We start from the raw sequence: 27,894 nt of genomic DNA, 5'->3' as shown, positions 1-27,894 counted from the left end.
CAAGGACTCACATGTCAGTTCCATAGTAAACCTTTTTTCCATTTCCCTTCAGTCTCCTAACCAGGTGGAATACTATCATCCAAGAGCTGCAGGCCGCACTTGAGAGAATTTTCTACCCAGATGCAGTAGAGGAATGGCTGGAAGAAAACACCCATCCCACCATGCAGAAGCTACAGCAGCTGTTGCAAGATCTGCATGCAGCAATAGCAGCTCAGTCTTAACACTTTTGCCATGGAAGTGACCCATCTTATGTGGAAGGCTTAGCCACTGCTAACCCAGTGGGGATTCTTACATATGGCTAAGGCCACTCATTTACCACATGAAAGTAGTGCTGAGGAGAGGGGAACAGAGTTGAGAGTGTTCCTGTGGGTGTGACTGAAAAATCTAATACCAGGACAAAATCTGAAGAAACACTGATATGAAGGCATGATACTGGATCTTGTGTTTAAAACTATTACCATGAGAGGATGAAGCAAAATTTATTATGCCACAAGTGAATCCAAAAAATTAGAGGTGGCAATCATAATAATCTACAAGGCAGCAATAAAAAGATAGCAAAAGCAAAAAAGATATCCAGGGAAATTACATTATGCTTCAAGGCATTATAAATAAATAATGTTAATACTGAAATTATTGCACAAAAATAGTATAGCATTCAAATACTTGAAGAAAAAATAATCGAATTATAGGGTAAAATAGACAATGTACTATAATAGTTAGGGACCTCAATGTGTCCCTTTCCACTCTAGACAAATCTAACAAAAAGATAAACAAGAAAGACCCTGAAAAAAATTAGAAAAATCTAGATGAGAACAGAAAAGAATATTTCTCAATTCTGCATTTCTCTTTCTGGTAACAGAACACTAGGGTTTGGAGTTGGCTTCTTTGTTTCAGAAGCAATTATGTAGCCAATAGAGTTAAAACTAAGCCTCTGGCAAGCTTGTGGAAGTCTACTGACTCTTTCAGCAACTACCCAAGAATATTCATCATTTTTTGTTAGGGAGAAAAGGTAGATTATTTTTAAAAAGCACAACTGCTGGCCAACTTTTTCAGTGTTATAAAGGTAGTCACCAAAGTCAATGAACCATTCCTTCTGAATGTGGCTGCGAAATCACTAAATATATAAGGATAAGCCAACTCCAAATCCAACTGGGGAAAGACTGAAAGCAGAAAGGAACTCTGCAGCTCTCAGCAATCTACACACAATTTGAGAGTTTCACTGAATGGCATGAGAATGTTTAAAACACCAATACCTTTTTTGTCATTTCCATACAAAAGAATACCTGGTCAAGTATAAATCCTTTTGTGTTTCAGTAGCAATAAGATACCATCTAATTAACTGAAAAAGAATACTAAAGATGGTTAAGAAAGAATAACTACAGCAATCATACAGAAATGTCATGATATTGTTGAAAAGCATAATTCAAAGTCAGTCAATAAACATTTATTAAGCACATTTATTATGCACCAGGCATTGTGCTAAGCACTAAGGATACAAAAAAAAAGGCATGACTGTCCCTGCCCTCAAGGAGCTCACAGTCTAATGGGGGAGGATCACACATAAAAAGCAGAAGGTGGAAGGAGGGAATAACCTGGCACAATAATATCATGCAGCTGGGAAGGGAAATGATCTGAGAAGGTATAAGTTTCTGGGTTGATTTCATCTTGCTGAATGAGTTTCTGGAGTGGATGAAGTCCAGGAAAGCAGCTGGGTGGGAAATGAGGAAAATGTCCTGAGTTCAATCCTTAAAAGGTAGAGGATCTAGGCAGAGCTCCCAGAAGTCCACATCCCACTCTCTCCAATCAGAGGAAGGGAAGAGCCCCGGGGCAGGGAATCCTGAGGATGTATAAGGTAATTCCTGACTTTTCCATATGCCTTAAGAAATATGTTTATAGGGAAATTTGAAAATTATTCAGGAAAAAAAAAAAAGAAAATTATTCAGGAAATGTATTCTTGTAAAACCCCCCAAAATAACCATCAGCCTTCAGCACTAGACAAGAAAAAAAAGGTCTATAAGAACTTCAGGGACAGAGGTGAACCACCACAGTTCTGTGTGTGTCCTAGGTAAATCAATGAATAATTAATTCACAGAGTCAATGTCAGGACCCAGTTCACCAAGATATCTACAATGGCAGAGCCCATGGGATTTATCTGAACAAGGGATTCAGGTAAGAAGAAAGTAACTGTCAAACCTCAATTATTTGAGAACTAATTATCCAGCTTATGGATAAAAAAAAGTTCTTTGCCTTTCTTTTTACTATCTACCCTGCCATTGTCAATTACCAAGTGGGCTTAAAAGCAACTGGAGAAGAGCCATTTGACATAGGTATGCACAGGCCGCCGTAAGCAAAAAGGCAAACTGTTGTGAGTTAAATGACTAAAAAGAAGCTTTCAAAATATTTTCTGGATTTCACTTACTTGTCTTGATTAGTAAAATGTAAGTTGCTATCCAATTATTAAAAGACTAATTAATTCACTTCAGCTTTAGCCACTTCACTAATAATTGGCTGTGCCCTTATATGCATGCTCTCATTGTACCTTATGACCAGGAAGTGTATATAAAATAGCTGTTTCATTGTGGCCACAGAGTAGAACAGCTCTCACACAAGTAATGACCTCTTTATATGACTACATAGATTTGTGATGAATCCATTCAAACTCAACCTTCAATATATGCAATCCATCTTTCACTTTAGGAGAATAAGAGGTGCTTCATCTCACATGCAGTAATGAGTTAAGTATCTAGCATGCACAGTGAATTTTCTTCAGTCCTAGAGGCTAATCCCTGCCACATATTATGGAATCTACTATGAATATCTACTATCTACTATGAAATGGGCAGTGAGCCTCACCCACGTAGTGAGGTTTCAATTTAGCAGCTGATTGTTAAGACATGGTGGCTGGCAAAGTTCTAATCCTCAAACATAAAGCAATGCTGAAACTACTGGGGCAGGGATAGAAAGGAAACTAAAGCCCAATCAGTATGTTAAAACAACATCCTACCAGGTCTTCAAAGTTCTCATAAAGTTTGATGACTTCTAAGACTCCTCCCCACACCTGTTTTCTGTGGGAGCCAGACATCTAGCCATTGAGTCAAAGGGGAATGAAGATGCTGAAATTAGAAAGGGGAACAGATTACCAAAGTTCTTTAAGTTCACATCTTTGTAGGCCAAAACTGAGCCTACATTACTCTTCCAGAGGGAGAATACAGGAAAAGAGATTCCCATGAGCTGAAATACTCCTTTCTCAAGAGAATTAGCCAAAGGAAAATTACAAAAGGTATCCATGCTATGTAAACCATGAAGTCAGTTTATGTTACATAGGACTTAGACTGTCCTGGATCAATCTGTCCTGATACAGAAACACACAACCCTTTTCTGAAGAAAAAAATGTAGCACTGAGCCAAACAAAGTAGCTTCCAGGCAGATGCACCAATTCTTCCAAACCAAGTCAGAGGAAACATGGCCTTAATACATCACAACATGCAAGAAAACAGGCTGGGTCTCAGTGAGCGTGGCCTGAGTTTATGCCAGTTCAAGGAATGAATTTTCAAATTCTATTCCCCGGGGGCATCTAGGTGGCACAGTGGAGAAAGCACCAGCCCTGGATTCAGGAGGACCTGAGTTCAAATCTGACCTCAGACACTTAATACTTACTAGCTGTATGACCCTGGGCAAGTCACTAAACCCTCATTGCCCCACCAAAAAAAAAAATCTATTCCCAGAAGCCGCCAGTCTCCTGGTATCTAGTTCATCTAGTTCTTCTGGGCTGGTCAAACAGTTCTATCCCACATATACATTTCCTCAAATAGCTTATTAGAGGGGCAGCTAGGTGGCGCAGTGGATAGAGCACCGGCCCTGGAGTCAGGAGGACCTGAGTTCAAATCCCACCTCAGACACTTAACACTTACTAGCTCTGTGACCCTGGGCAAGTCACTCCCAATTGCCTCACTTAAAAAAAAAAAAAAAGCTTATTAGAAATAGTGAAGGTGAAAAGAAAGGTAACTTGGGAATGAATCTCTAGAATCTGACATGAATTAACAAAGAACAACTTCTCTGTCATTAAATGGCTTCTCCTCTGGACTGACAGTAGTATTTCTTTAGCTGAAAACTCATTTCATAAGCCCTGTAGTTTGGAAGCCCAAAAAGTGAAGAAAGGGCACTTTAAATCTGACTTCAGATTTTACAGTGGGCAAAAAAAAACCATTCTCAAAATGAAGCCTGAGACCTCTTGAATATACTTAAACATGCAACCAGCAGCCAGTGTCTCCCCGTTGAGCACACATCTAACAGGAAGGATTCTACACAATAATCTATCTGTGAGGCCTATTTATAATAAACTGAAACTGGAGGCACTAAGGAGGCCCCTCACAAGATGTTCTGCAAGCTCCAGTTTACACTCTGTTTCTTTGGTTCACCATAGACAGCAAAGAAAGACAGGCTGGTTAGAAAAGGGCAGCTACTCTTCAGAATATGAAGGAGATAGGAAAACACCTTGAGATCTCCGGAAAACTTCCTAGTTTACTCATAATCCTCAAAACATACCTAGTTCTACAGTTAGATACACTCTGCTGCTACACATACCCACCCAAACCTCACTTCAGCCTCTTTGATGAGGTGGGACCTGAGCTGGAGGTATAAAGAGATCTCATTTCTCTGTTGGCCTATTCAGTTCATTTGCAGAGCTTCGTTATCTATGGTTAATATAAAGTGGGATGGGCCTCTCATAAGGCCCTTTAATTTAAGCACTTGTATAGCTGTGCTCTCCAGTTGGAGAGAAACATTAAGGAGACTGGGATACGGCTTCACTTCCTAATGATTTCCAGAGAGAAAACATTTAAAAGGTACACAAAGAACAGAATCTCCAATCAGCAATGGCCACACAAGCACTTCCTTAAAGCCCCTCTCTGAAGGGCTAGTGCTGTCAACTCCCTAAAATTTCATGGAAGCAATTAAATATTTGACAACCAAAGTTACCAACTACCTCACTTGGTCCCATAATGAGGCAGCAATTTTTGTAAATGTGATTTTAAGTACATTCAAATGCTTCTAGACCAATTCTTAAGCATTTTTGTATCATGAACTTCATTGACAGTATAGTGAAATATGCCAGTAAGAACTCCCTTCTTAGAATACTGCTGGGGTTTTTTCATTCATACTTGAAAGAAATGCCAAATTTCAGTTAGAGGGTAGTGAAAATAGATATATAATTTTTTTTTTCCTTCCCCATCTAAGTTCAAATATCCTGTGAAATGTATCCATGGGTTCATGGACACCAGGGTAGGCATTCCTGCTTGGCAGAAATAACTCCGATTGGCTGACATTCACATTCCTCCCCGAATGTCATTCCTCTCAAGTCCTTCCTTCGTTTTGTATTTCTTCATCCTTCTCATCTCTGAAGCTAAATTTCAAAAGATCCTTCTTGCCCAGACCTCTCCAGGTACACTTGATGAGGAAAACTGACCATTCCTAAGAGAATGGTGTAAGGCAACATGGTATAGTGGAAAGGACAAGGAAGTTATATCATGTCCCAGCTCTTCCATTAATTAAGCTGTGCTGACCTTAGGAAAGTCACTTCTCCTCTCTCAGCCTCAGGTTCCTCTTCTGTGAAATGACAGGGTTGGATAGTCTCTAAGATCCCTTTAAGTTCTAAGACTCTACACAACAAGGGGCAACTTAACAAATGGCCACAGTTTAAGGTCCAATCTGGTGAGCTGGGAGCTTTCTCAGAGAAGCAGAAACAAAATACAGACCCCTCTGCAAGCCACGTCAATGTGAAAAGCAAATACAACCAAGCAGGCTGCCCTGGGGGAAGGAAAGAAAGAAGGAAGTATCAAAAGCTGCAGGAAGAATAGGGCAGCCAGACTCAGTAGCTCAGTCCACCCTGTCAAACTTAGTTCTGATGTCTGGGGTCATCCACATCACTGGCCTCAGTGTCACTGCTCTGGGACAAGTCTTTGGGGCTCTCTGGCTGGTGCAGCTCCAGAAAGTTGGTGATAAGCTTGGCAATTACTTCCACATCACTAAGATAAGGAGTGGGAAAAAGAAGGAAGGGGAAGAATTCAAGTTATCAAGGGACATAAGACCATCCCCAAATCCTTTATACACACATGCACATAACAGCCCAGGAAAGCTGAAGCAGCAGATTCATTCTTCATCACCCAATCCCTTCAACAACTCTTTCATTCTAGTTTGCTCCCTTTCTTACTTCCCCTTGCCTCAATGTGTAAGATTAACATCACCACAAATAGTACCCTCAGAAAGTAGGCAAACTTTGAGGGTGGAAATGCTGATAGCTTTGCTTGTGACTTTGGACAAATCACTCTGCTAGACTGTGCTTCAGTTTCCCCATACATAAGAAAGGGGAGAGGATGCAGTATAAATCAAAACTGCTATGAAGTCTTTTGGACTCCTAAAAGAATAAATTTGTCAGATAAAAAGGTTCTTTCAAGCTATGAGTTATTTGACAGAAAGGTTGTAGCCAAAAGTAAACTTCAAAGGAAATCAAGTACCACTACCCATTGATTTCTTCCTTTTGAAAATAGTTTAGAAGCAAATGAAGACTGTACTGTGTGTCAACTTTAGGAACACTGCAGGCCAATGCTAGGACCTGTCTCAAGGAATACAAGGTTTGCAATGAAAAAGAAATCATGAAGTGGAACAAAATCACTATCAATATCTCTCTTGACCCAGAATACCTTCTTGCCCACGCAAACAAAGGCCCTAAAGAGTCAAGAGGTTATCTGGGGGAACATAAAAAGTATATTTGACTTGAAATCACCCAGGAAGATGATTGTGTAACCACACTCTAATTTAGTCTTCAATATAGCTTCCACTTCATGAAAGTATATGAGAATGTAGATTCCTGTTATCATAGGCAGTGCCAAGCCCTTGGCTCATATACAAAGATGATGCTTAAGCACTTCATCATTCCCTGTTTCTTTGCCCAAATGAAAGATTACATACTGTTTAACCAGAGAGCCAGATAGTGTTGAGGCCAATTTTGATCTACTTGATTCAAATGTCTCTACTGCTTGGCTGTCAGTTTCCTTGTCTCTTGTATGTTGATAATTGTCCTTGTTTCCATTCTACTCCTCAGAGACTCAATAAGTAGTAACAAGAAATCACCTAATGGAAAGCCCCAAGGAAAAAAAGCTATTCTAACACTAGCCTTTCTCAGTGGAGTCCATCCTTGGTAGGATCTAAAAGGCACACCCACTGGAATGAATTACAAAGCACAAGAAAAAATGATTCAGGCTTCAGGGGCAGCCAGAAAGTCTAAGTATTACCAGCAACCATTTTAACAAAGCAGTGTGATATATTTAAAAGAGCATCACAATTGGGGTCAAGAAATCAAGATTCAGGTACTGGTTCAGCTATTTACTATGTCACTAGTCACTTTCCCTCTATCAGCCTTCAATTAGTTATAATATGTAAAATTAGGTGGTTGAACCAAATGGTGTCTAGAGTTCCTTCCAATTCTAAATCCTATGGTCCTAGGATGTGAGCATTAATGAGCCAAATGGAATTAAAGGCCATGGAAAACATCTATCAGTAACTTGGAAGAGGATCCAAAATAAAACAGGTCCTAAGCTATTTTAGGTGCCCATATAATCTAAATGTCACTGACAGTGGGGGTGAAGTTCACCACTTGCCCCTATTCACAGCCCATTCCCAAAACAATGCTGTCTTACCTCCGATGACCCATCACTGCACTCTGGGTAAGAGGATGGGAAAAGCCTGTTGCAAACCGAAGTACTACTGTATAGCCCTTCCCAAAATAGCGAACTTTCTCCTCTATGACATTCACATCCTGAATATCATTCAGTCCAACTACCACTGAAAAGATAAGAAGAAGAGTTAATAGCCATGTAAGAATGTCAAATATCAGTAGATATCACAGAATGATAATGGCAGTGATAAAGGCCATGGGTCCTCTCCCAAACCTAAAACAGATGAGCTCTAAATTGAAGCTTATTTTATTCAACACAAGAGACTCAGCAGCACCAAATTCTATTTCTGAACAGACATGAGCTGGATAGAAAGTCTTATGCAAGTTATTTTCCCTCCCTAGACCTCAGTTTCATCAACTGTGGATGAGAAGGTTGGATTATCTGATCTCTAAAGTTTCTTTCAACAATAACATGATGAGATCCTGTGATTTGAAGAAATTCAGTCAGATTGGAAAGTATCCCCAAGAACAACAAGAAATATTCACCAACCTCTGTTTCTCAATCTGTTAAATAATATGCAGTGTTTTCAGGCCAATGTCTTTCAGAGGATTCTGCTTCATATTCTCCCAAACATGGAGTCAAAACAACAGTATTATAGCACAAAGCAAGATCCTCCCTAGAAACCATCATTCATAACCAACCTATTCTCCCACAGGGGAGCAAATCTGGTTGTGGTTTCCAATCACCTATGTACTAGTTAGAGAGCTTTTTTATATGTTTCAATTGTCTCAGCTTCCTCTTTGAATTACAGTGTGGTATAATAGAAAGAACATCACATTTGGAGTCAGAGGACCTGGGTCCAAACACTTTACCCCTCTGGAATTGTATCCTCATTTGTTTCTAAGAATAGTCAGTGAACCTGAATATACTTCACTTGTTCATGATTATCCAAGTTCAGCCTTATAGATGGCTACAGAGAAGGAAAGAAACTTCTAAGCTGGTGGATTTAATGCATATATGTAACAAAGCTGCTTGAAGTGATCCTAAACAAACAACTATTATAGTGGGTTAGCAAAAGACTGGATTCCAAAACAGAGTCTACCTGAAAAAAGACATACAACCAGGAACCAGGACATTCCCTGAGCAAAGGAAAATTATAGCAAGGCTCAGAGTTTCTTTTACAGCAGATGACCAGAAATTAGAGAGTAGATCCCCCTTTCTCATTCACTCTTTTTTTTTTTTTTTTGGCGGGGCAATAGGGGTTAAGTGACTTGCCCAAGGTCACACAGCTAGTAAGTGTTAAGTGTCTGAGGCCGGATTTGAACTCAGGTACTCCTGACTCCAGGGCCGGTGCTCTATCCACTGTGCCACCTAGCCGCCCCCTCATTCACTCTTTAAATTCATAGGGTTGAAAGGAGATAGATGGTAAGCTAGCTGGACCATATAATCATCTCTCCCTCATCCCCCTGCTTCTAAATTCTTGATAGATATTAGGATTCCTAAAGGAAGCTTTAACATGCCAAGTGTCCTCCAAGTCCTGATGCCCCCATGGCATCAGATACTTATCTAGACAATATTTAAAGCCAGGTGTCTGGCACACACAGGTCTTTATAGAATAGGAAAGAAAAAAGATAACTCCTGACTATAGGGTTAATCTACATTATCTTCAAACAGTTTCATTCTTGACTGTAGGATTAATAATATCCAAGCAGTTTCAGTGCTATTACAGTTTGCTCCTAAAAGTAAAAAAGAGACAATAATGGCCAAACCGTGTTTAGAAAATTCATAATGCTGCAGAAGAATTATTTTTCAGATCTTTAGGCCAAATCATAATACCTAAGAACATGGCGGGCCATGTGGTACAGTAGAAAAAGCATATTTGGAGCCAGAAGGCCTGGGCTTGAGTCTTCATTCTGCCATGTACTCCTTATGTGACCTTGGACAAGCCCCTTACTTTTGTGGGCCACAGGTCCCTCATTTCAAAAACTAAGGGGAAGGGGCGGCTAGGTGGCGCAGTGGATAAAGCACCGGCCCTGGATTCAGGAGTACCTGAGTTCAAATCTGGCCTCAGACACTTGACATTTACTAGCTGTGTGACCCTGGGCAAGTCACTTAACCCCCATTGCCCTGCAAAAAAAAAAAAAAAAACTAAGGGGAAAAGACTAGATGAATTTCTAAAGTTCTTTCCAGCTCTAAATCTATGAGCCTAAGGACTCTCATTCACCTTATTCAATAAAAGCTCAATTTGAAAACGCTATATTAGCCAATCAAAAAGACTCTTTAATAAATAAAAGTGGCCTTTTTATATCCCACTCCAATACTTAATTAAACATATGTAATACAACCCTTACCTTGTTCATGCCATGCTCTAGAAGCCGTCAGTATTTTCTTATAGAGGTTGAAAGTTTTCAGAATTACTTTCCCAGTAGTCTTGTCAAACAGGGCTTCCTAGAAAAATGGCAGATCACCACACAAAGTCTTGAGTTCAGGAGACACACTAACTTCACTCAGATCTCCAGAAAAGAAACAAAACTGTCCCCCTCACTGCTTAATGATTATGATTAATAGTTCCCAATCCCATACTAACTCCCTAATTCTTCAAATGTACTAGATTTCCTCATGTCAGATAGTATTTTCAACTCTCAAAGCAAGTATCTCAGAGGGGAATAATTAGGAAAAGAACATGAAAAAGATCATTCATCTAAGCATTGCAGCCAAAATCCCAACACCCTGACTTATCAAAGCCAAACATTCTATTTCCCTTAAGACTGATTCCCTTAGTCTGGAGATGGAAAAGAGAGCCAAAGTCAGCATAATCATTCTTCTTGTAAAAACAACAGAAACTACCAGGATATCAGAGAGCCATGTGGATTTTAGTGGAGAAGATAAGGACAGAATTGCAGCTCTCAGAGGACTATATATTTTAATGATATGAGAGGGAATATTCAGCCCTCTCTGTAGTTCTCTTTTAATATTACATCCACCCTTCCCTTAGGAAGGAGGCAAGCATTCTGGGGAAAGTAATCAGAAGTTGACCAATGGTGATGTTTCAAAAAGAGCACCTTTCCTTGAGATGTAGGAGAAATGTCTCTGGGCACAAAGTCTGATTATTATTGAAATTTATTCTTAGGCTAAAGCAAAAGCTATGCAATAGCACAATATGGATTCTCACAGCCCCAGATTTGTTAATGGACATCCTCTAATCTTAATTCCCTCTAAAAACAGCAAAAAGGATGAAGGAGGATCCTTAATAAGTTACAGGATCCTCAAGCATAATATTTCCTCCAAACTTTTAAAATGCCCAATTCAAACATTACCTCTTTCATGAAATCTTCCATGATGTCCCTCAGTCAATAATGACCTTTCCCCTTGATCCACACAGAACACTTGGCCTTTCTCCTGTCCTGAGGAGCCTCCCACCCCAATTCTTCCATCAACCATCTCTGTTTACTTTAGCCCTTACCTCCCAGTCCTCTAAGTTCTGCACCGCCACAAAGAGACACCCAGTGACATAGAAGAATTTCCAGCCTAGATTATCTAGAAAGCAAATACCCAGAGTAAATAGCTATGAATGGCAAAATGGGGAAGCCAACAATGAACTGAAAGTCAACCAGCATAAAATGACAGAAAAGTTTCCTCTCACCCACCTACCTAAACAGCAATAGCAATTACAATCAATGGGGGAAGAAAACAGGGAGGGGCAGGTGAGGAAAAATTCTCTATATATCTTAAAAGACTAATGTCCAATTCCTAAGCAACTCAGCTACTTTGTATACTAGAGATAACATAGTATATTGTCTAAGTAACTTCCTTTCAACTTCTGAATGTGCTCAGAGGATTTCTAAGAATCCTGGAACCTAAAGCATTGACCTTGTTACTTAAAACCAAAAGAAAAATTTGTAATTGTTTAGTCTTATACATTTCTAGCTCTATGTTTGGGGATGTTAGGGCATAAAAAACAATGTACCAAGTTAAGGAAATAAATAAAATTCCTGAAAAGTTAGATGTGATAGATCTCTGGAGAAAACTGAATAGGAATAGAAAGAAATATACCTTCTTCTCAGCAGTACATGGGACCCACACAAAAACTGACCATGTATTTGGGCATAAAAACCTTACAACCAGATGCAGAAAAGCAGAAATAGTAGACACATCCTTTTCATATAAAAATGCAATAAAAATTACATTCAATAATGGACAACTGAAAGAGAGATTAAAATCAATTAGAAATTAAATAATCTGATCCTAAAAATACAAGTGGGTCAAAGAACAAATCATAGAAATAATCAATGATTTCATTAAAGAAAATGACAATGATGAGAAAACATATCAAAATTTGTGGGATGCAGTCAAAATGGTACTTAGGGAAAAATTTATATCCCTAACTGCTTACATCAATAAAATAGAGAAAAAGTAGATCAATGATTTGGGCATGCAACTAAAAAACTAGAAAATGAACAAATGTTAAAATCCCCAACTAAACATAAATTGGAAATCCTGAAAATCAAAGAAGAGATTAATAAAACTGAAATTGAGAGGGGCAGCTAGGTGGCACAGTGCACCGGCCCTAGATTCAGGAGTACCTGAGTTCAAATCTGGCCTCAGACACTTAACACTTACTAGCTGTGTGACCCTGGGCAAGTCACTTAACCCCCAATTGCCTCACTTTAAAAAAAATTGAAATTAAGAAAACCAGTGAATTAATAAAAAAAATTAGAAGCTGATTTTATGGGGAAAAAACAACAAAATAGATAAACCACTGGTTAATTTGATCAAAAAAAAGAAAGAAGATAACCAAATTACTAATATCAAAAATGAAAGGGGTGAACCAATAAAGAGGAAATTAAGACAATTATTAGGAACTATTTTGCCCAATTATATGCCAATAAATTTGACAATTTAAATGAAATGGATGAATATCTACAAAAATAAAAATTATCCAGATTAACAGAAGAAGAAATAAAATATTTAAATAACTCAATATTAGGAAAGAAATTGAACAAGCCATCAGTGAACTTCCTAAGAAAAAATCCCCAGGACAAGATGGATTCATAAGTGAATTCTACCAAACATTTAAAGAACAATTAATCCCAATACTATATAAATTATTTGAAAAAATAAGTGAAGGAGTCCTACCAAATTCCTTTTTTGAGACAAATATGGTATCAAGATACCCAAACCAGGAAAAGCCAAAACAGAGAAAAGAAAATTATAGGCCAATCTTGCTAATGAATATTGATGCAAAAATTTTAAATAAAATACTAGCAAAAAGATTACAGCAAAGGGCAGCTAGGTGGCACAGTGGATAGAGCACCGGCCCTGGATTCAGGAGTACCTGAGTTCAAATCCGGCCTCAGACACTTAACACTTACTAGCTGTATGACCCTGGGCAAGTCACTTAACCCCAACTGCCTCACTAAAAAAAAAAAAAGATTATAGCAATACATCGCAAGGATCATATACTATAGCCAGGTAGGATTTATACCAGGAATGCAGGGCTGATTCAATATTAGGAAAACCATCAGCTTATGCTGAGAGTTGACCATATTAATAACAAAAGCAACAGAAATCATATGATTATCTCAAAAGATGCAGAAAAGGCCTTTCACAAAATATAGCACCGATTCCTATTAAAAACACTAGAAAGAAAGGCAGCTAGGTGGCGCAGTGGATAGAGCACCAGCCCTGGAGTCAGGAGTACCTGAGTTCAAATCCGACCTCAGACACTTAACACTTACTAGCTGTGTGACCTTGGGCAAGTCACTTAACCCCAATTGCCTCGCTTAAAAAAAAGAAAAAGAAAAAAACACTAGAGCATAGGAATAAAACCATCAGCAAGCATTATCTGTAAGGGGGATAAGCTAGAAGCCTTCCCTGTACAATTGGGGTAAAGCAAGAATGTCCATTATTGCCTCTATTATTTAATATTGTACTAGAAATGTTAGCTATAGCAATAAGAGAAGAAAAAGAAATTAAAGCAATTAGAATAGGTAATGAGGAAATAAAACTATCACTCTTTGCAGATGATATGATGTTATACTTAGAAAATCCTAGAGAATCAACTAAAAAGATACTGGAAATTATTAACAACTTTAGCAAAGTTACAGGAAACAAAATAAACCCACATAAATCATCAGCATTTCTATATATTACCAACAAAGTCCAGCAACAACAGATAGAGAAATTCCATTTAAAATAACTGTGGCCAATATAAAATAGTTGGGAGTCTACCTGCCAAGACAAACACAGGAACTATACGACTAGAACTACAAACACTTTTCACACAAATAAAGTCAGACCTAAGCAACTGGAAAAATATTAATTGCTCATGGGTAGACTGAGCCAATATAATAAAAATAACAATCCAACCTAAGTTAATTTCTTTATTTAAGTGCTATACCAATCAAACTATCAAGAAAATATTTAAAGATCTAGAAAAAATAATAACAAAATTCATCTAGAAAAACAAAAATTCAAGGATATCATGGGAATCAATGCAAAAAAAAAAAAGGGGGGGGGGGAGAAGGTGGTCTAGCAGTACCAGATCTCAAACTGCATTATAAAGCAGTAATTATTAAAACAATCTGGTACTGGCTAAGAAATAGAGAGGTGGATCAGTGGAAGAGAATAGGTACAAATTACACTATAGTAAATGACTATAGTAATCTAGTATATGATAAACCCAAAGATCCAAGCTTTTGGAACAAAAACTCATTATTTGACAAAAACTTGAAAACAGTATGGCAGAAACTAGATATAGACCCACATGTCATATTGTATACTAAAATAAGGTCAAAATGGGTACATGATTTACACATGAAGGATGATACCATATTAAGAGAGTATGGAGAGAGATCTCGGGGGCAGAGCCAAGATGGCAGAGGAATGTGTAATTTAAGATTCTAAATGTGGATTCTAATCTGTTCCCCCAGTTTTGGGGGAAACTGACTAAAATCACTGATAAAACGAGTTTAGGTTTTTAAGGGTTTATTAAAAAATAGAAAGGTAAAGATTGAGAACAGAATTCCAACAGCCTGGCATTCCTATCTTTCCTCAAATTTCCTGCGAAGTCCTCTGCTGCCACCACCACCATCAAGTCAGGAACCCAAAAAGGGCGAGAGCTCTCCGTGCAGGCTCTCTTTCCTCCTTCCTGTCTCCTCCCAGAAAATAGGAGGCTCCTCAAGTTGACTGGCTGGTAGCCTTGATAGACAGCACCCATGAGCAAACGTCATTTCCTGACACCAAGGAAAAGCCACATGGCCTTGCCCTCTGAGGCATTTTCCTCATGGCGGAGCTTTCCCACAGCAAGTCTCCAGTAGGTGGCATCATTCCAATCATTACAGGAAAGGCAGTGAGCTCCCGAACTCATGACATGGTTGTTCCAAAAAACATCCAAATAACGCCATAGGAAAATGCCCAGAGCAACAAAACTCACAGAAGAATGTGCTGAAATCTTCTAACCAAGAACAGCTTGGAAGGTCGGAATGAGGGAGCTGCTGTGCTAATACAGGAGTTGAGTCCAACCCACAGTCATCCTGACACAGATCCAGTCCCAGGAAGGCCCCACCAGAGAAGGAGACCCCCAGAGCCTCTGAATCAGCTGAATCGCCAGTGTTGTCTGGAACTAAGCTCACAGTCTGGTGAGTGGGCTGAGCCCTGGGCAGGGGGGAGACTACAGGGGTCTATGCTGATGCTAAGGCAGAACTTGGATTTTACACCCCTGCTGAGAACCAAGAAGTAGGCTTGAGTAGCAGTGGCCCAGGTGGGGGAGGGGCACAGGCTCGTTGGAGCTAACAACCACAACACACAAAGCTGGTTGATCAGCAAGCTGGTCTGGGGGTCATCTAAGGACCAGGGAAGAGGCCTGGCAAGTGAAGAACCTGATTCTCCTTAAATCATATCACCTGGGACTTCTTAAGCTTGGGATACTGCAGCCTGGAAACAGTGCCCCACTTTAAGGAGCTAAAAGTCAAGTAAAAGAAAGGCAAGATGAGCCGACAGAGAAAGGTAAGGACCAAAGAAAGTTTCTTCAGTAACAAGGAAGACCAAGGGGCACCCTCAAAGGAAGATGTCAACATCAGGGCCCTTATATCTAAAGCTTCCAAGAAAAATACGAATTGATCTCAGGCCATAGAGATGCTCAAAAAGGACTTTGAAAATAAAATTAGAGAGGTAGAAGAAAAAATGGAAAGAGAAATGAGGGTGATGCAGGAAAGACATGAGAAAAAAGTCAACAGCTTGAAAAGTCAAATGGAAAAGGAGGTACAAAAGCTCTCTGATGAAAATAATTGCCTAAGAATTAGGATTGAACAAATTGAAGCCAGTGACTTTATGAGAAACCAAGAGAGTATGGAATCGTTTATCTCTCAGATTTATGGGCAGAGGAAGAATTTAGGACCAAAAAAGGTATAGAGAGTAAAACAAAATTATAAAACAGATCATTTTGGTTATATAAAATTAAAATGCTTTTGTACAAACAAAACTAATGTAACCAAGATTACAAGGGAAACAGAAACCTAGGAAAGAATTTTTTAAACAAATATCTCTGATATAGGCGTCATTTCTCGATTACATAGAGAACTGAGTCAAATTTATAAAAATACAAGTCATTCCCCAATTGATAAATGGTCAAAGGATATGAAGAGGCAGTTTTCAGACAGAGAAATCAAAGCTATCTATAATCATATGAAAAAATGCTCTAAATCACTATTGATCAGAGAAATGCAAATTAAAATAACTCTGAAGTATAAATTGTGGTGAGTAAAACTATATAGGGTCATACTACATTTGTCCCAAGTGTTAGGGAATTTAGCTGGGATTTATAACATATTTGTTACTTAGAAATTAGAGGCTACTGCACCAGTTTGGGGGCATTAAGCATTTATTAAAGCATATTAAATATTAGTAAAGAGAGCACACACGGCTCAGAAAATTAAGAAGCCCTACATACCTAGGATAGAGGGGAAAGAGAGCAGCGTGGGAGAGGGAAAAGCATGCCAAGAGAGCATGAGAGGCCCCTCAACAGGGTTTTTAACCTGTTTCAGGTAGAGGTGGGTCACTCCACCTTGATCCAAGCTAATTGGTCGATAACATTCAAGTCCATTGATTGACAGGACTTGAAGGTGGTCTTAAGTTAGTTAACTTCCTTTAGTTAGTTAAGAAGGTTGATCTACATTTCCTTTGAAATTCTCCTGACTCTGGGCTGGCCCTGCACAAGTTCCTGTGGGGGTGGGGTCTTTGAGTCCCCAAAACACCATTATTTTCTCATATACCTCATACCTATCAGAGTGGGAAATATAACAAAAATGGAAAATATTGGCTGTTGGAGGGGATGTGGGAAAGCTGGGACACTAATCCACTGTTGGTGGAGTTGTAAAACGATCCAACCATTCTGGAGTGCATTTTGGAACTATGCCCAAAGGGTATACATACCCTTTGATCCAGCAATGCCACTGATAGGGTTATATCCCAAAGACATCCCCCAAAAAGAGAAAAAGACCTATTTGTACAAAAATATTATAGCAGCTCTTTTTGTGGTGGCTAAGAATTGGAAATCAAAGGAAAAATAAGCTGTGGTATATGATGGTAATGGAATATTATTGTGCTATAAGAAATGACAGGCAGGATGATTTCAGAAAGGTCTGGAAAGACTTGTGTGAACTGATGTATAGTGAAGTGAGCAGAACCAAGAGAACACTGTGCATTGTAACAAAGAAACAAATAAAAATATAATGATCCAAGACAATTCCAAAGGACTATTGATAAAACTATCCACCTCCAAAGAAAGAACTGATATTGATTAAACACGAACTGAAGCATGCTATTTTTCAATTTCTTTCATTTTTTTCTTTCATTCAAGTTTTCTTATACAAAATGACTAATATGATAATGTTTTACATAATTGTACATGTGTGACCCATATCTGGTTGCTTACCACCTCAGGGAGGGGTGAGGTGAGGGAGGGAAGGACAGATAAAAATTGGAACCCAAAACCATAAATAAAAATGTTTATTACTTTTAAAAAATGTACCAAGAGAAAGATCATGGATTTGACAATGCTAATGTGTCATCCTGAGCAAGTCAATTCCCCTCTCTAGGTCTTATTTTTTTCTGTGCAGGATGAAGTGGTTTCTAGCTCTAGGAATCTTATGATTTTGAGTGGAAATGCCCTTACAGTCTGAGACTTAGGATCCTTGTGGAGATATTTGGACAATTCCAAGGAAAGAAGAAGTTCAAAGCATGCTAAATAGAATTATAATACCAATAGGCCAGTTCCCAGCCAGAAAAAAAGAAAACTAGGCTTCTAATCCTATAAAAATGTGGGTCAAAGGGAGGGAGAAAAGACATCAAAACACATAAACTCACTAAATACCTTCTGGATGGATTAAAATTCATCTTTAAACATCCCCATAACGATGGATGTCACGGATTTTTTTGTTGGGGGTGGGGGGGCGCAAGGCAATGAGGGTTAAGTGATTTGCCCAGGGTCACACAGATTGTAAGTGTCAAGTGTCTGAAACTGGATTTGAACTCAGGTCTTCCTGAATCCAGGGCCGGTGCTTTATCCACTGCACCACCTAGCTACCCCTGTCACGGAATTATTAATGAAAAACGAATTATAATGGCAATGAGCAAAGTCAGTCGCACTCTTAATGATGGACAACAGAAGCAACAAACACACAGCTAGCTCACAGGCTGGATCTGGCTCACAACACTCCTGGGGAATACTTACAACACATTAAAAATGGGAAATACTTAAATAAAAACATAATAAAACATATATAATATTACATTTTTAAACAAGTTAATTTGCAGTCTGTATGAATCCTCACTTACAGATTAATGCCCCTTATTCCCACTTGAGCTTAATGGATGTACAACTAACAACCAAAGGCTGAAGAGTTAGGAACTGGGAAAGTCTGCCCTGCAAGTGCTCAATAAAAACTGGTTGACTGAACTAATGATCTAATTATTAATCCAACCTCAGGGATATGAAGAAGCTGGAGAGATCAGCACAGATAAAGATACAAATTCTAGAAGAACCTCAGTGAAAAGTCAAGAGAGTACAAATTAAAACACACCAAGGACGAAGCAACAACAGGGCCCAAAGGGCTATGGGATCGTACATACCCTTTGACCCAGTAATACCACTACTAGGTCTGTATCCCAAAGAGATCACAGAAAAGCAGAAGGGGGGACAGCTAGGTGGCACAGTGGAGAAAGCACCGGCCCTGGATTCAGAAGGATCTGAGTTCAAATCTGGATTCAGATACTTGACACTTACTAGCTGTGTGACCCTGGGCAAGTCACTTAACCCTCACTGCCCTGGAAAAAAAAAAAAAGGAAAAGGACCCACATGTACGAAAATATTTATAGTAGCTCTCTTTGTAGCAAAGAATTGGAAATCGAGGGAATGCCCATCAATTGAAAAAGTTGTGTTATATGAATGTAATGGAATACTATTGTGCTATTAAGAAATGATGAACAGGCAGATTTCAGAAAAACCTGGAAAAACTTAAGTGGGACTGATGCTGAGTAAAGTGAGAAGAACCAGGAGAACACTGTACACAGTAACAGCAACATTGTGTGATGATCAACTGTGATTGACTCGGTTCTTCTCAGCAATGCAATGACCCAAGATAATTCCAAAGAACTCATGATGGAAAATGTTCTCCACATCCATAAAAAAGAACTGTGGATTCTGAATGCAGATTGAGCCATACTGTTTCTACTTTTTTGTTGTTATTTTTTTCTTTTTTTGAGGTTTTTCCCTTTTGTTCTGATTCTTCTTTCACAACATGACTAATACAGAAATGTGTTTAATGTGATTGTACATATATAGCCTATATCAGATTGTTTTGTCTTGGGGAAAGAGGAGGGAAGGGAAGGTGGGAGCGAGAAAAATTTGGAACTAAAAAATCTTATGAAAACAAATGTTGAAAACAATTTTTACATGTAACTGGAAAATAATAAAATGCTTTTATGATTAAAAAAAAAAAAGAAGCAATAGGGCCACTGTACCTCCACTGTAGTATGCAGCTGCCAAGCCAATGGACAAGATCCCTGAAACAAGAAAAATTTTTAAAACTTTAGTTAGAATGCCCCAGATTGTCTGCAGTCACCTACCAGAAGATTAATATCAGATGGTTCTGTTCCCTCCCCCCACAGAGCTTACAAATAGAAGCTAGGAAGCAACAGCTCTGAACAATTCCTTCTTCCCATTTGTGAGGGGAAGTATGAGTAGAGAAAAGGAAAATAGGTAGAAGAAGAGGAAAAAGGCATCTCCATTTAAGAGCCAGGTATACTGGGCTTACCTACAAGAAGAGACCAGGATCGGATACCAGGAGACCTCTTCAGATGGAGAAGGGAGGCAGTGCGGGTCTCTACCTGCATATACATTCCTGGCTTCTGGAACTACTCTCAAGGTAAGAAAAGGCTGGTAGAGAAGAACACTGAATTAGATGGAAATGATCTAAGAAATATTTAGTCATTCTGGTGAAGTGCTCTCAAATCACTTTACTAGACATTATTATTGGGTGCTAATGAAAAAAGCAGCAAAATACCACTAGTAGTAAGAGGACCTAGGTCCTAGTCCCAGAAGAGCTGATAGCTAGCTATGACTTTGGAGAAGACTTCAGTTTCATTAACTGTAAGATGAAGGAATTGGACTAGATAATCTCCAAGGTATTTTCAGCTCGAATGTCCTACAAGTCTAGGAGATATCACAATGGCATCACCCTTTGCTCTGTATCTTAAAGACAAGAGAGGTATCTTAAAGATATCAACAGATGGGGGCAGCTAGCACTGGCCCTGGATTCAGGAGCAGCTGAGTTCAAATCCGACCTCAGATGACACTTACTAGCTGTGTGACCCTGGGCAAGTCACTTAACCCTCATTGCCCCACCAAAAAAAAAGAAAAAAGATATCAACAGATAATAAATTCAGAGTGGGATAGAAACTGAGAAGTTATCTACCCCATGTCCCTTCATTTTACAGTTGAGGGAATAGGTATAAAGCTGTTATGTTACTTGCCCAAGGTTGCACAAGTAAAAAGTGGCAGAGTTAAGATTTGAACCTGGTTCTTCTGACTAGAAATCAAGCTTTCTTTCCATTGTACTAGAGGGTCCATAAAAATTATTGGGTTAGGGGCAGCTAGGTGGCACAGTGGATAAAGCACCAACTCTGGATTCAGGAGGGCCTGAGTTCAAATCCAGTCTCAGACACTTGACACTTACTAGCTGTGTGACCCTGGGCAAGTCACTTAACCCTCATTGCCCCCCCCCCCAAATTATTGGGTTAATTCAAGATACAACCCATCAAAGCTTTGTAGATTTCCAACTAAGATGGTATCATGAAAAGTCACAGAGAAGCCCATCTGTCCCATATATTAACTAGCAAAGATCTAAAAAGGGCCTTAGGCTGAGTAATGATGATGAAATACAAAAAGAAACAATAGGAACGCCTTTGTTCAGAACAAAAAGTCAATCAAAACCCTGTGAGCATTGGGAAAGGGAATGTCAAGGAAAGCATTGTGAACACAGATCAGTAGGCTAGAAGCCTGCCAACCCTATAACCAAAGATACTCCAGGGGTACCTGAAGTCTGCAGAACTTTGTTCCTGGAGGCCCAGAAGCTCTGCTTGAGTAGGAAGCCCACAGCACTTAAACCACAGGATGATCATTTTGGTCCTCCTTGACTACAAAGGACAACGAACGACCAAGAGGCAAAGCCAAGAGGGTAGAGCTGTAGGAACCCATGTTGCAGAACTGCCTTCTACAAAACTCCTCTTACCAAACCTAGAAAATGTACCAGATCAAATCCTGATGGGGAAAACCAGAAAGAGTCATAGTGAATATTTTGTCCAACCCACCTTGGCAAAGGTAAACAGATAAGAAAGTCTGTTGACAGTGGGGATCAGGCCAGGAAGTAGCACTCCAATCCAGCACCAAGGAAGACGCTGTGCACCAAGGCATTGCAGTGGAAACAGGTATGAACTGGCAGCTTTGTCCCCCCATTATAGTTTCAGGTCACAGATGACGAAGAAGGGGATTTGTACAAGAGGATGGCATTCCTGAATGTAAGGAATCCCTGGGTGGCATACCAAGAAAGAAGGAAGTTCAAAAACCAACAGCAATGTGGCTCAGACTCCAGATACAGAACAGGATCTCTAGCTCAGCCTGCAGAGGAATAAGGAGGGTAGGAATATCAAACCAAAATGGAACCTGCAATTCTGCCACCTAGCTGATAGGGACTAAATCCAGCAGCAGTCCATTCTTATACAGACCCAAAACCAGTTCAAGAACTTGCAGAGCTCAGAACAGGGGAGCAGCAGTGAGACTTGGCCCTGGTTCCAGATACTTTGGGATCACTGAAAGCTTGCAGGTCCCCAGCCTCTCCCTGAGATCCTAAAATAACACAACACTCAATATCCCAAGAAAGAAACCAAAAGGAATAAACAAAACCCTCCCTCAAGAAGTGACAGAAGCCAGTACTGACATTTAGGTCTGAAATCAGAAAGTAAGCTTAAAGAATGGTCAAAAAGAAGAAAAAGAGGGGCGGCTAGGTAGCGCAGTGGATAAAGGACCGGTCCTGGATTCAGGAGGACCTGAGTTCAAATCCGGCCTCAGACACTTGACACTTACTAGCTGTGTGACCCTGGGCAAGTCACTTAACCCCCATTGCCCTGCAAAAAAAAAACACCCAAAAAAAAGAAGCAGCCCACTCTAAAGAGCTATTAAAATGACAAAGACACTCAAGTCACAAATCCAGATGTAGAAAAGACTCCAAAATCTATCATTCTACAAGGAAAGCCTCAAAGAAAAAAACAGCACCGAGCAAAAATTCAACTAGAATTCCTGGAATAGATGAAGCAAGAATTTTAATGTGTGTGTATATACATACATGCACACCAAAATGTGTAAATATGTGCATATGTATATAAACAAACATGTATATATATTCGCACCGTGAATCTATAGGTGCATATATTATATATGCACGTATAGATTGATATTTTTTAAACACTAAACAGAGAAATAGGTATGGTTCCATCATGGTGTGAATGCAGAAAGAATTACTGGTTTGCAAAATGACCTTCCTCCAAAGATGACTGAATGAAAAGAGTGATCAAAATTCAACTACCCAATAGGCTAGAGACATGGAAGGTACACCAGGTACTTTATATGAAGGGAAGAAATTTCTGCTTCTACTTAAATTCAGTAGTCTATATACTTTTGACTCTTCTTATAGGGAGCTATTGGAATTTACTGAACATGACAAGGAAATGGTCCAACTAACACTTTAGGAAAATCACTTTGGTAACTATGTGGAGAATAGATTAGAGTGAGGAGAGATTTGAAGAACAAACCAATTAGAAGCCTACTTCGAAGGGTAATGAAGGCCTGAATTATGGTGGTAGCTGTGAAAGTAGAGAGAAAAGGATATATACAAAACACTGTGAAGGCAGAAAAAAAACAGATTTGACAATTGCTGTGAGGTAATTAAGAGAGAAGAGTCCAGTATGGGAAGATGCCTAGGTTGCAAATCTGGGAGACACCTGAATTCTCTCCCATTTCCCCTAACAAGCCACTCTCTCCTCTTTTCCCCATCTTGACTTCTTGATGAATTAATTCAACTCTACACTGTACTCTCTTGAATCTCTATCTCCTTTATCATATCCCCAATTGTGCCCTATTAGCCTTGGATCATTTCCCTCTTTCACCACCCTTCACTCCCACACTGCAGCAGAACAAAGATGGGGAAAATCACACAACCACTGAGTGGTTCTACTACAGTTTTATTTTGTGCAACCTCTTCTGGGACCTCACTGCTGCTAGACCAACCTACTATACCATCCTTATCAACTCCTTATCCCAATCTCCACAACAGCTCTTCTAAACTTTTTTCATCCCTCCTCAAACCTCTCTTGCCACCATCCCCCTTCACTCACCTCAGCTGAGACCTTTGCCTCATCATTTTACAGAAAAAAAAGTAAGGCCATTTCCTGTGAAGTCCCTCTTCCTCATCTCCTATCACTCAGATGCCTTCTGCCACTTTCTCCTCCTTCACCTGTCTCACATGATGAAGTGGCTTACTCCTTACCAAGCTACTCGTTAAGTGATCTCATTCCATCTCATCTTCTTCAACAGAATAACCTCTCTGTCATTCCCAGTCTTTACTTATTTTTAATCTCTCCCTGTCTACTGGCTACTTCATTACTGCCTACAAACATGCCCACGTTTCCCTCATCCTCAAAAAATCCTTACTTGATCCTTCCATCCCTGCTATCATCTTTTATCTCTTCTGCCCTTTGTAGCTAAACTCCTTGAAAAGGAATCTAGAATAGGTGCCTCCAATTTCTCTCCTCCTTAACTCCTTATAAACAGGTTTCCAACCTTATCATTCCACAGAAACTGTTCTCTCCAAAGTACCAATGATCTCTTAGTTTTCTCAATCCTCATTCTCCTTGACCTCTCTAAAGCTTTAAAAACAATAGCTAACATTTACATAGTGCTTACTATGTGCCAGAAACTGTGCTTAGAACTTTACAATTATTATTTTGTTTGATCCTTACAACAGACTGGGAGATAGGTGCTATTATTACCCCCATTTTACATATGAGGAAACTGAGGCAAAGAGGTTAAAGTGACTTGCCCAGGATTACACAGCCAGTAAGTGTCTGAAGCTGGATATGAACTCAGGTTTTCCTGATTCCAGGCCTAGCACTCTATTCACTTGGCCACCTACCTGCCCTTTTGACATTGTTGGTCACCTTTTCCTTGATACTCTCTTCTCTCTAGGTTTTTTGGGACACAGACACCACTCTACTGGTTCTCTTACCTATCTGCCCACTCTCTCTCAGTCTCTTGCTAGATCGTCATCCAGATCACTCCCTCTGGGGTGGCTAGGTGACATAGTGGTTAAAACACTGGCCCAGAAGTTGGGAGAACCTGAGTTCGAATATCACCTCAGACAATAGCTGTGCAACCCTGAGCAAGTCATTTAACCCCAACTGCCTTAAACTTCCGGGGCCATCTTCAGTCATCCTGATATATATCTTGCCACTTAACCTGGATGTCTCTGGAAGAGAGAGTGAGGTTGGTAACCTTGCACAGCCCTCCCTCACTTAAATCCAATCCACTGTTGGTCATGACACCACTTCCCAAAGTCATGGTCCTCTTCCAGAACAAACAACAATCCAGATCACTCCCTCTAAATGTAAGTGTCCCTTAGGATTCTATCCTGGGCCACCTTCTCTTCTTCCACTACACTACTTTATATAATGACCTCCTCAGCTCCCATGGATTTAATTACCATAATGCCAATGATCCTCAAATCTACCTACTCTGTCCAAAACTCTCAACTGATCTCCAATCTCTCATCTCCAACTGCCTTTCAGACATCTCAAACTGGCCTTCCAATAGAGGTCTTAAACTAAACGTGTCCAAACAGAACTCATGATCTTTTGTCCTAAACCTTCCACCACCACCACCAGCATCTTCCCTATTACTACAGAAGGTAACACCACCATCCCAGTACATCAGGCTTGCAACCTAAGACTTATTCTTGACTTTCCACCACTATCTCTCACCTTCCATATCCCAGCTGTTGCCAAGGCCTATCAATTTTACCTTTGTAACATTTCTTCGATATGCCCCATCTCCTCTGACACTGCCACCATTCTGATACAGCCCTCATCATTTCATGCTTATACTATTCCAGTAGCCTAATAATGGGTCTGCCTGTCTCAAGTCTCTCCCCTTTCCAATCCATCCTCCATTCAGCCACCAGTGATTTTCCTAAAGTTCAGGTCTGACCAGGTCATTCAGTAAATTCCAGGGGCTCCCTAATCCTTCCAGCATCAAATACAAAATCTTCCAGGACTGATTCTTGGAAGACATCCACAATTAAGAGGTAATCAATTAATAAATATGGCATAATGTTGGGCCATGGGGAAACAAACACAAAGCAAGAACAGGTAACTATGGAGAAAGAAGTTTCGGTTGAATGATAAAAAACCATAATGTGGGGCAGCTAGGTGGCACAGTGGATAGAGCACCAGCCCTGGAGTCAGGAGTACCTGAGTTCAAATCCGGCCTCACACACTTAACACTTACTAGCTGTGTGACCCTGGGCAAGTCACTTAACCCCAATTGCCTCACTAAAAAAAAAAACCATAATGCGATAGGTTTAAGTGAGATACAGCATCCTATGCAAACCCTTACAAAAAAATAATCTTGAGATTTTAGATATTTCCTCAAATGTTCATTAAACAAATGAGATGAGTTCTTCTCTTCCTCCATGACTTCAAATTCCAGAAGAAATACACTCAAAAGAAATACACTCAAAACCACCTTTCTCAGAGGTGCTAAAAGTACAAGGATATGGGTCTTTCTAGGCTCAACAGAATTAGTACAATGTCATCTGAAAGCAGGAGCATTTTTATAATTTTCTCCCTCTATTTTAATATTTTGTATGATTTCAAATGAATAATTGATAGCATATTATTTGCCTTATTAGTGGGTGGAGGAGGGGTAGAAGGGAAAATTCAGAACTCAAAATGTAGAAAGAAAAAAATAAAATAAACAAATAATAAATTAAATTAAAAGAGGAAAAAAGGGAAAAAAACCAAAGTGGGGATATTTGGAGAACTTTATGTCTGCTAAGGAACTCTTCTATTTGGATTCTGTGTAGACATCCTTAATGACATTAGTGGACTCCTTAGGTGAGTATACATCTCTGTTTTAGGCCTGCCTTGATGTTGAAACTCAGGTAGCATCTGTCATAGAATCTTGTGTGATTTTAAGATATGTTTGGAAGACACTTCATTTGAGGAGGACCTTCAAGGCTATAATTTTTTCTACAGAATTATGAAGCTACTTACTCGGTCATACTTGTTAACTCATCTATCACAGTTATTAACTGACACTAAGTTATTTATTAGTACAATGGATGTCAAGAAAGAGCAGTATCCTGAAAAAGTCATGGATTAAAGGGACATTTTTCTATTGTGAATTGAGTAGGATTTCCTTGATTCAACTCTGGTTCCTATGAACTATGTGGACTAGACGAAAGCAGCTTTTGGTTTAATACGACACCATTTCTACTGACCTTCAGAGCTAACAGAGCTTGACTATGTTCTATTTCTTGGGGGGATGGAGGGAAAGAGGAAGAGCAGCACTGGCACCTGGAAAGAAGGAAAATTACAAAAGCTAAGTGTAGGGGGCAGCTAGGTGTCACAGTGGATAATGCACCGGCCCTGGATTCAGGAGGATCTGAGTTCAAATCCGACCTCAGAGACTTGACACTTACTAGAGTGTGACACTGGGAAAGTCACTTAACCCTCATTGCCCCACCAAAAAAAAAAAAAAAAGCTAATGTGTAGCACATCCTGGTTCTGACAGTAGCCGTGTGGTCCTTGGCAAATCTCTACTTCTGACCCTACGTTTCCTACTCTGTGAAATGAGAGCTCTTCTAGTTTTAAAAGATTTTATCTTATGGTCACCTGGCTCCCCCCTAAAAAACCTGCAAGAGCTCCTGAGGTCTTGAGGGTTGAGGAGGGGGGTCCTATCCCCAGCAGCCAGCAGAAAGAGGAAGCCCAATCCCCCACGGCTCCCTGAATCGCTGACAAGAGTCCTTCCTTTCTTTTCGCTTTTCTCCAGCTTCCTCCAGCTACTGGAGAGAGAGAGCGGTAAAGAGGAAGATGCCTGCAAATTAGCACTCACTCGCGCCTTCCCGATTACTGCGGCAAAATAAATTCGGTAAGTCCTACCACCCCAAAATGGCATGGAGAGCAGCAGACTAGGTGGGTGGAGAACGCGCCTACCTAGTTGAAGACGGCAGCAGAAACAGTAGGACCAGGAACCAGCACGAAAGCAGTGGTTTGAATGGGGTCTGGGCGGGAAGGTTACTTCCGTATTCATACCGGGAAGGACGAGGGATCATAGAGTTGACCAGATGGTCCCCTTCCGCTACAAAAGAGGAACAGAGGGCGGACAGATCTCGCAACGTGCAGTGATTCCTCCGAAGAAGGGATAGCCATCTTGCATGCTGGCAAAAATTGGGTTACGGACGCCAGGTATAGAAGAAATGCCAAGGCTGGCAAAACAAAAATTTACAGGAGCGATAAAAACAACCTTTCGACTTTCGGGAGGTTCAGTAAGCGAAACAGAAAAAGGTGCCCTTTCAATAGTCAGAAACCCTACGCCAGCCCCGAGAACCCG

The 27,894-nt window shown here is 39.9% G+C and overlaps 2 protein-coding genes across 13 annotated transcripts in view; one reads left to right on the top strand and one right to left on the bottom strand.

The window, feature by feature from the left end:
- HEXD (hexosaminidase D) overlaps positions 1–1,471 on the top strand; it is a 41,825-nt gene extending 40,354 nt beyond the window's left edge. For both annotated transcript variants that reach the window (XM_044002205.1, XM_044002203.1), the window contains one exon: positions 53–1,471. In XM_044002205.1, coding sequence (XP_043858140.1) covers positions 53–221 — 169 coding nt within the window. In that variant the 3' untranslated portion in view covers positions 222–1,471. The remainder of the gene's footprint in view (positions 1–52) is intronic.
- On the bottom strand, positions 1,386–27,894 carry LOC122754135 (cytochrome b-245 chaperone 1). Of its 11 annotated transcripts, none has more exons than XR_006356336.1 (7): positions 27,498–27,891; positions 19,695–19,736; positions 11,137–11,210; positions 10,025–10,121; positions 7,695–7,839; positions 3,005–3,113; positions 1,386–1,876 (listed from the first exon to the last, which is right to left on the bottom strand). XR_006356336.1 is itself a non-coding variant. In XM_044002210.1 (7 exons), the coding sequence occupies exons 2-7, from the start codon at positions 20,070–20,072 to the stop codon at positions 5,894–5,896; spliced, it is 573 nt and encodes a 190-aa protein (XP_043858145.1). In that variant the 5' UTR covers positions 20,073–20,109; positions 27,498–27,646; the 3' UTR covers positions 1,386–5,893. The 11 variants fall into 11 exon arrangements, 7 of the variants coding, with proteins under 7 accessions (XP_043858145.1, XP_043858147.1, XP_043858151.1 ...); XR_006356335.1 differs by having other exon boundaries at positions 1,386–1,837; XR_006356333.1 differs by having other exon boundaries at positions 3,005–6,023; positions 27,498–27,880.

This window comes from Dromiciops gliroides, chromosome 4, assembly GCF_019393635.1.
Source record: "Dromiciops gliroides isolate mDroGli1 chromosome 4, mDroGli1.pri, whole genome shotgun sequence".
NCBI classification, from domain to species: Eukaryota; Metazoa; Chordata; class Mammalia; order Microbiotheria; family Microbiotheriidae; genus Dromiciops; species Dromiciops gliroides.
Note: the sequence above shows the minus strand (reverse complement) of the source record. Positions and strands in the feature narration are given on the sequence as shown.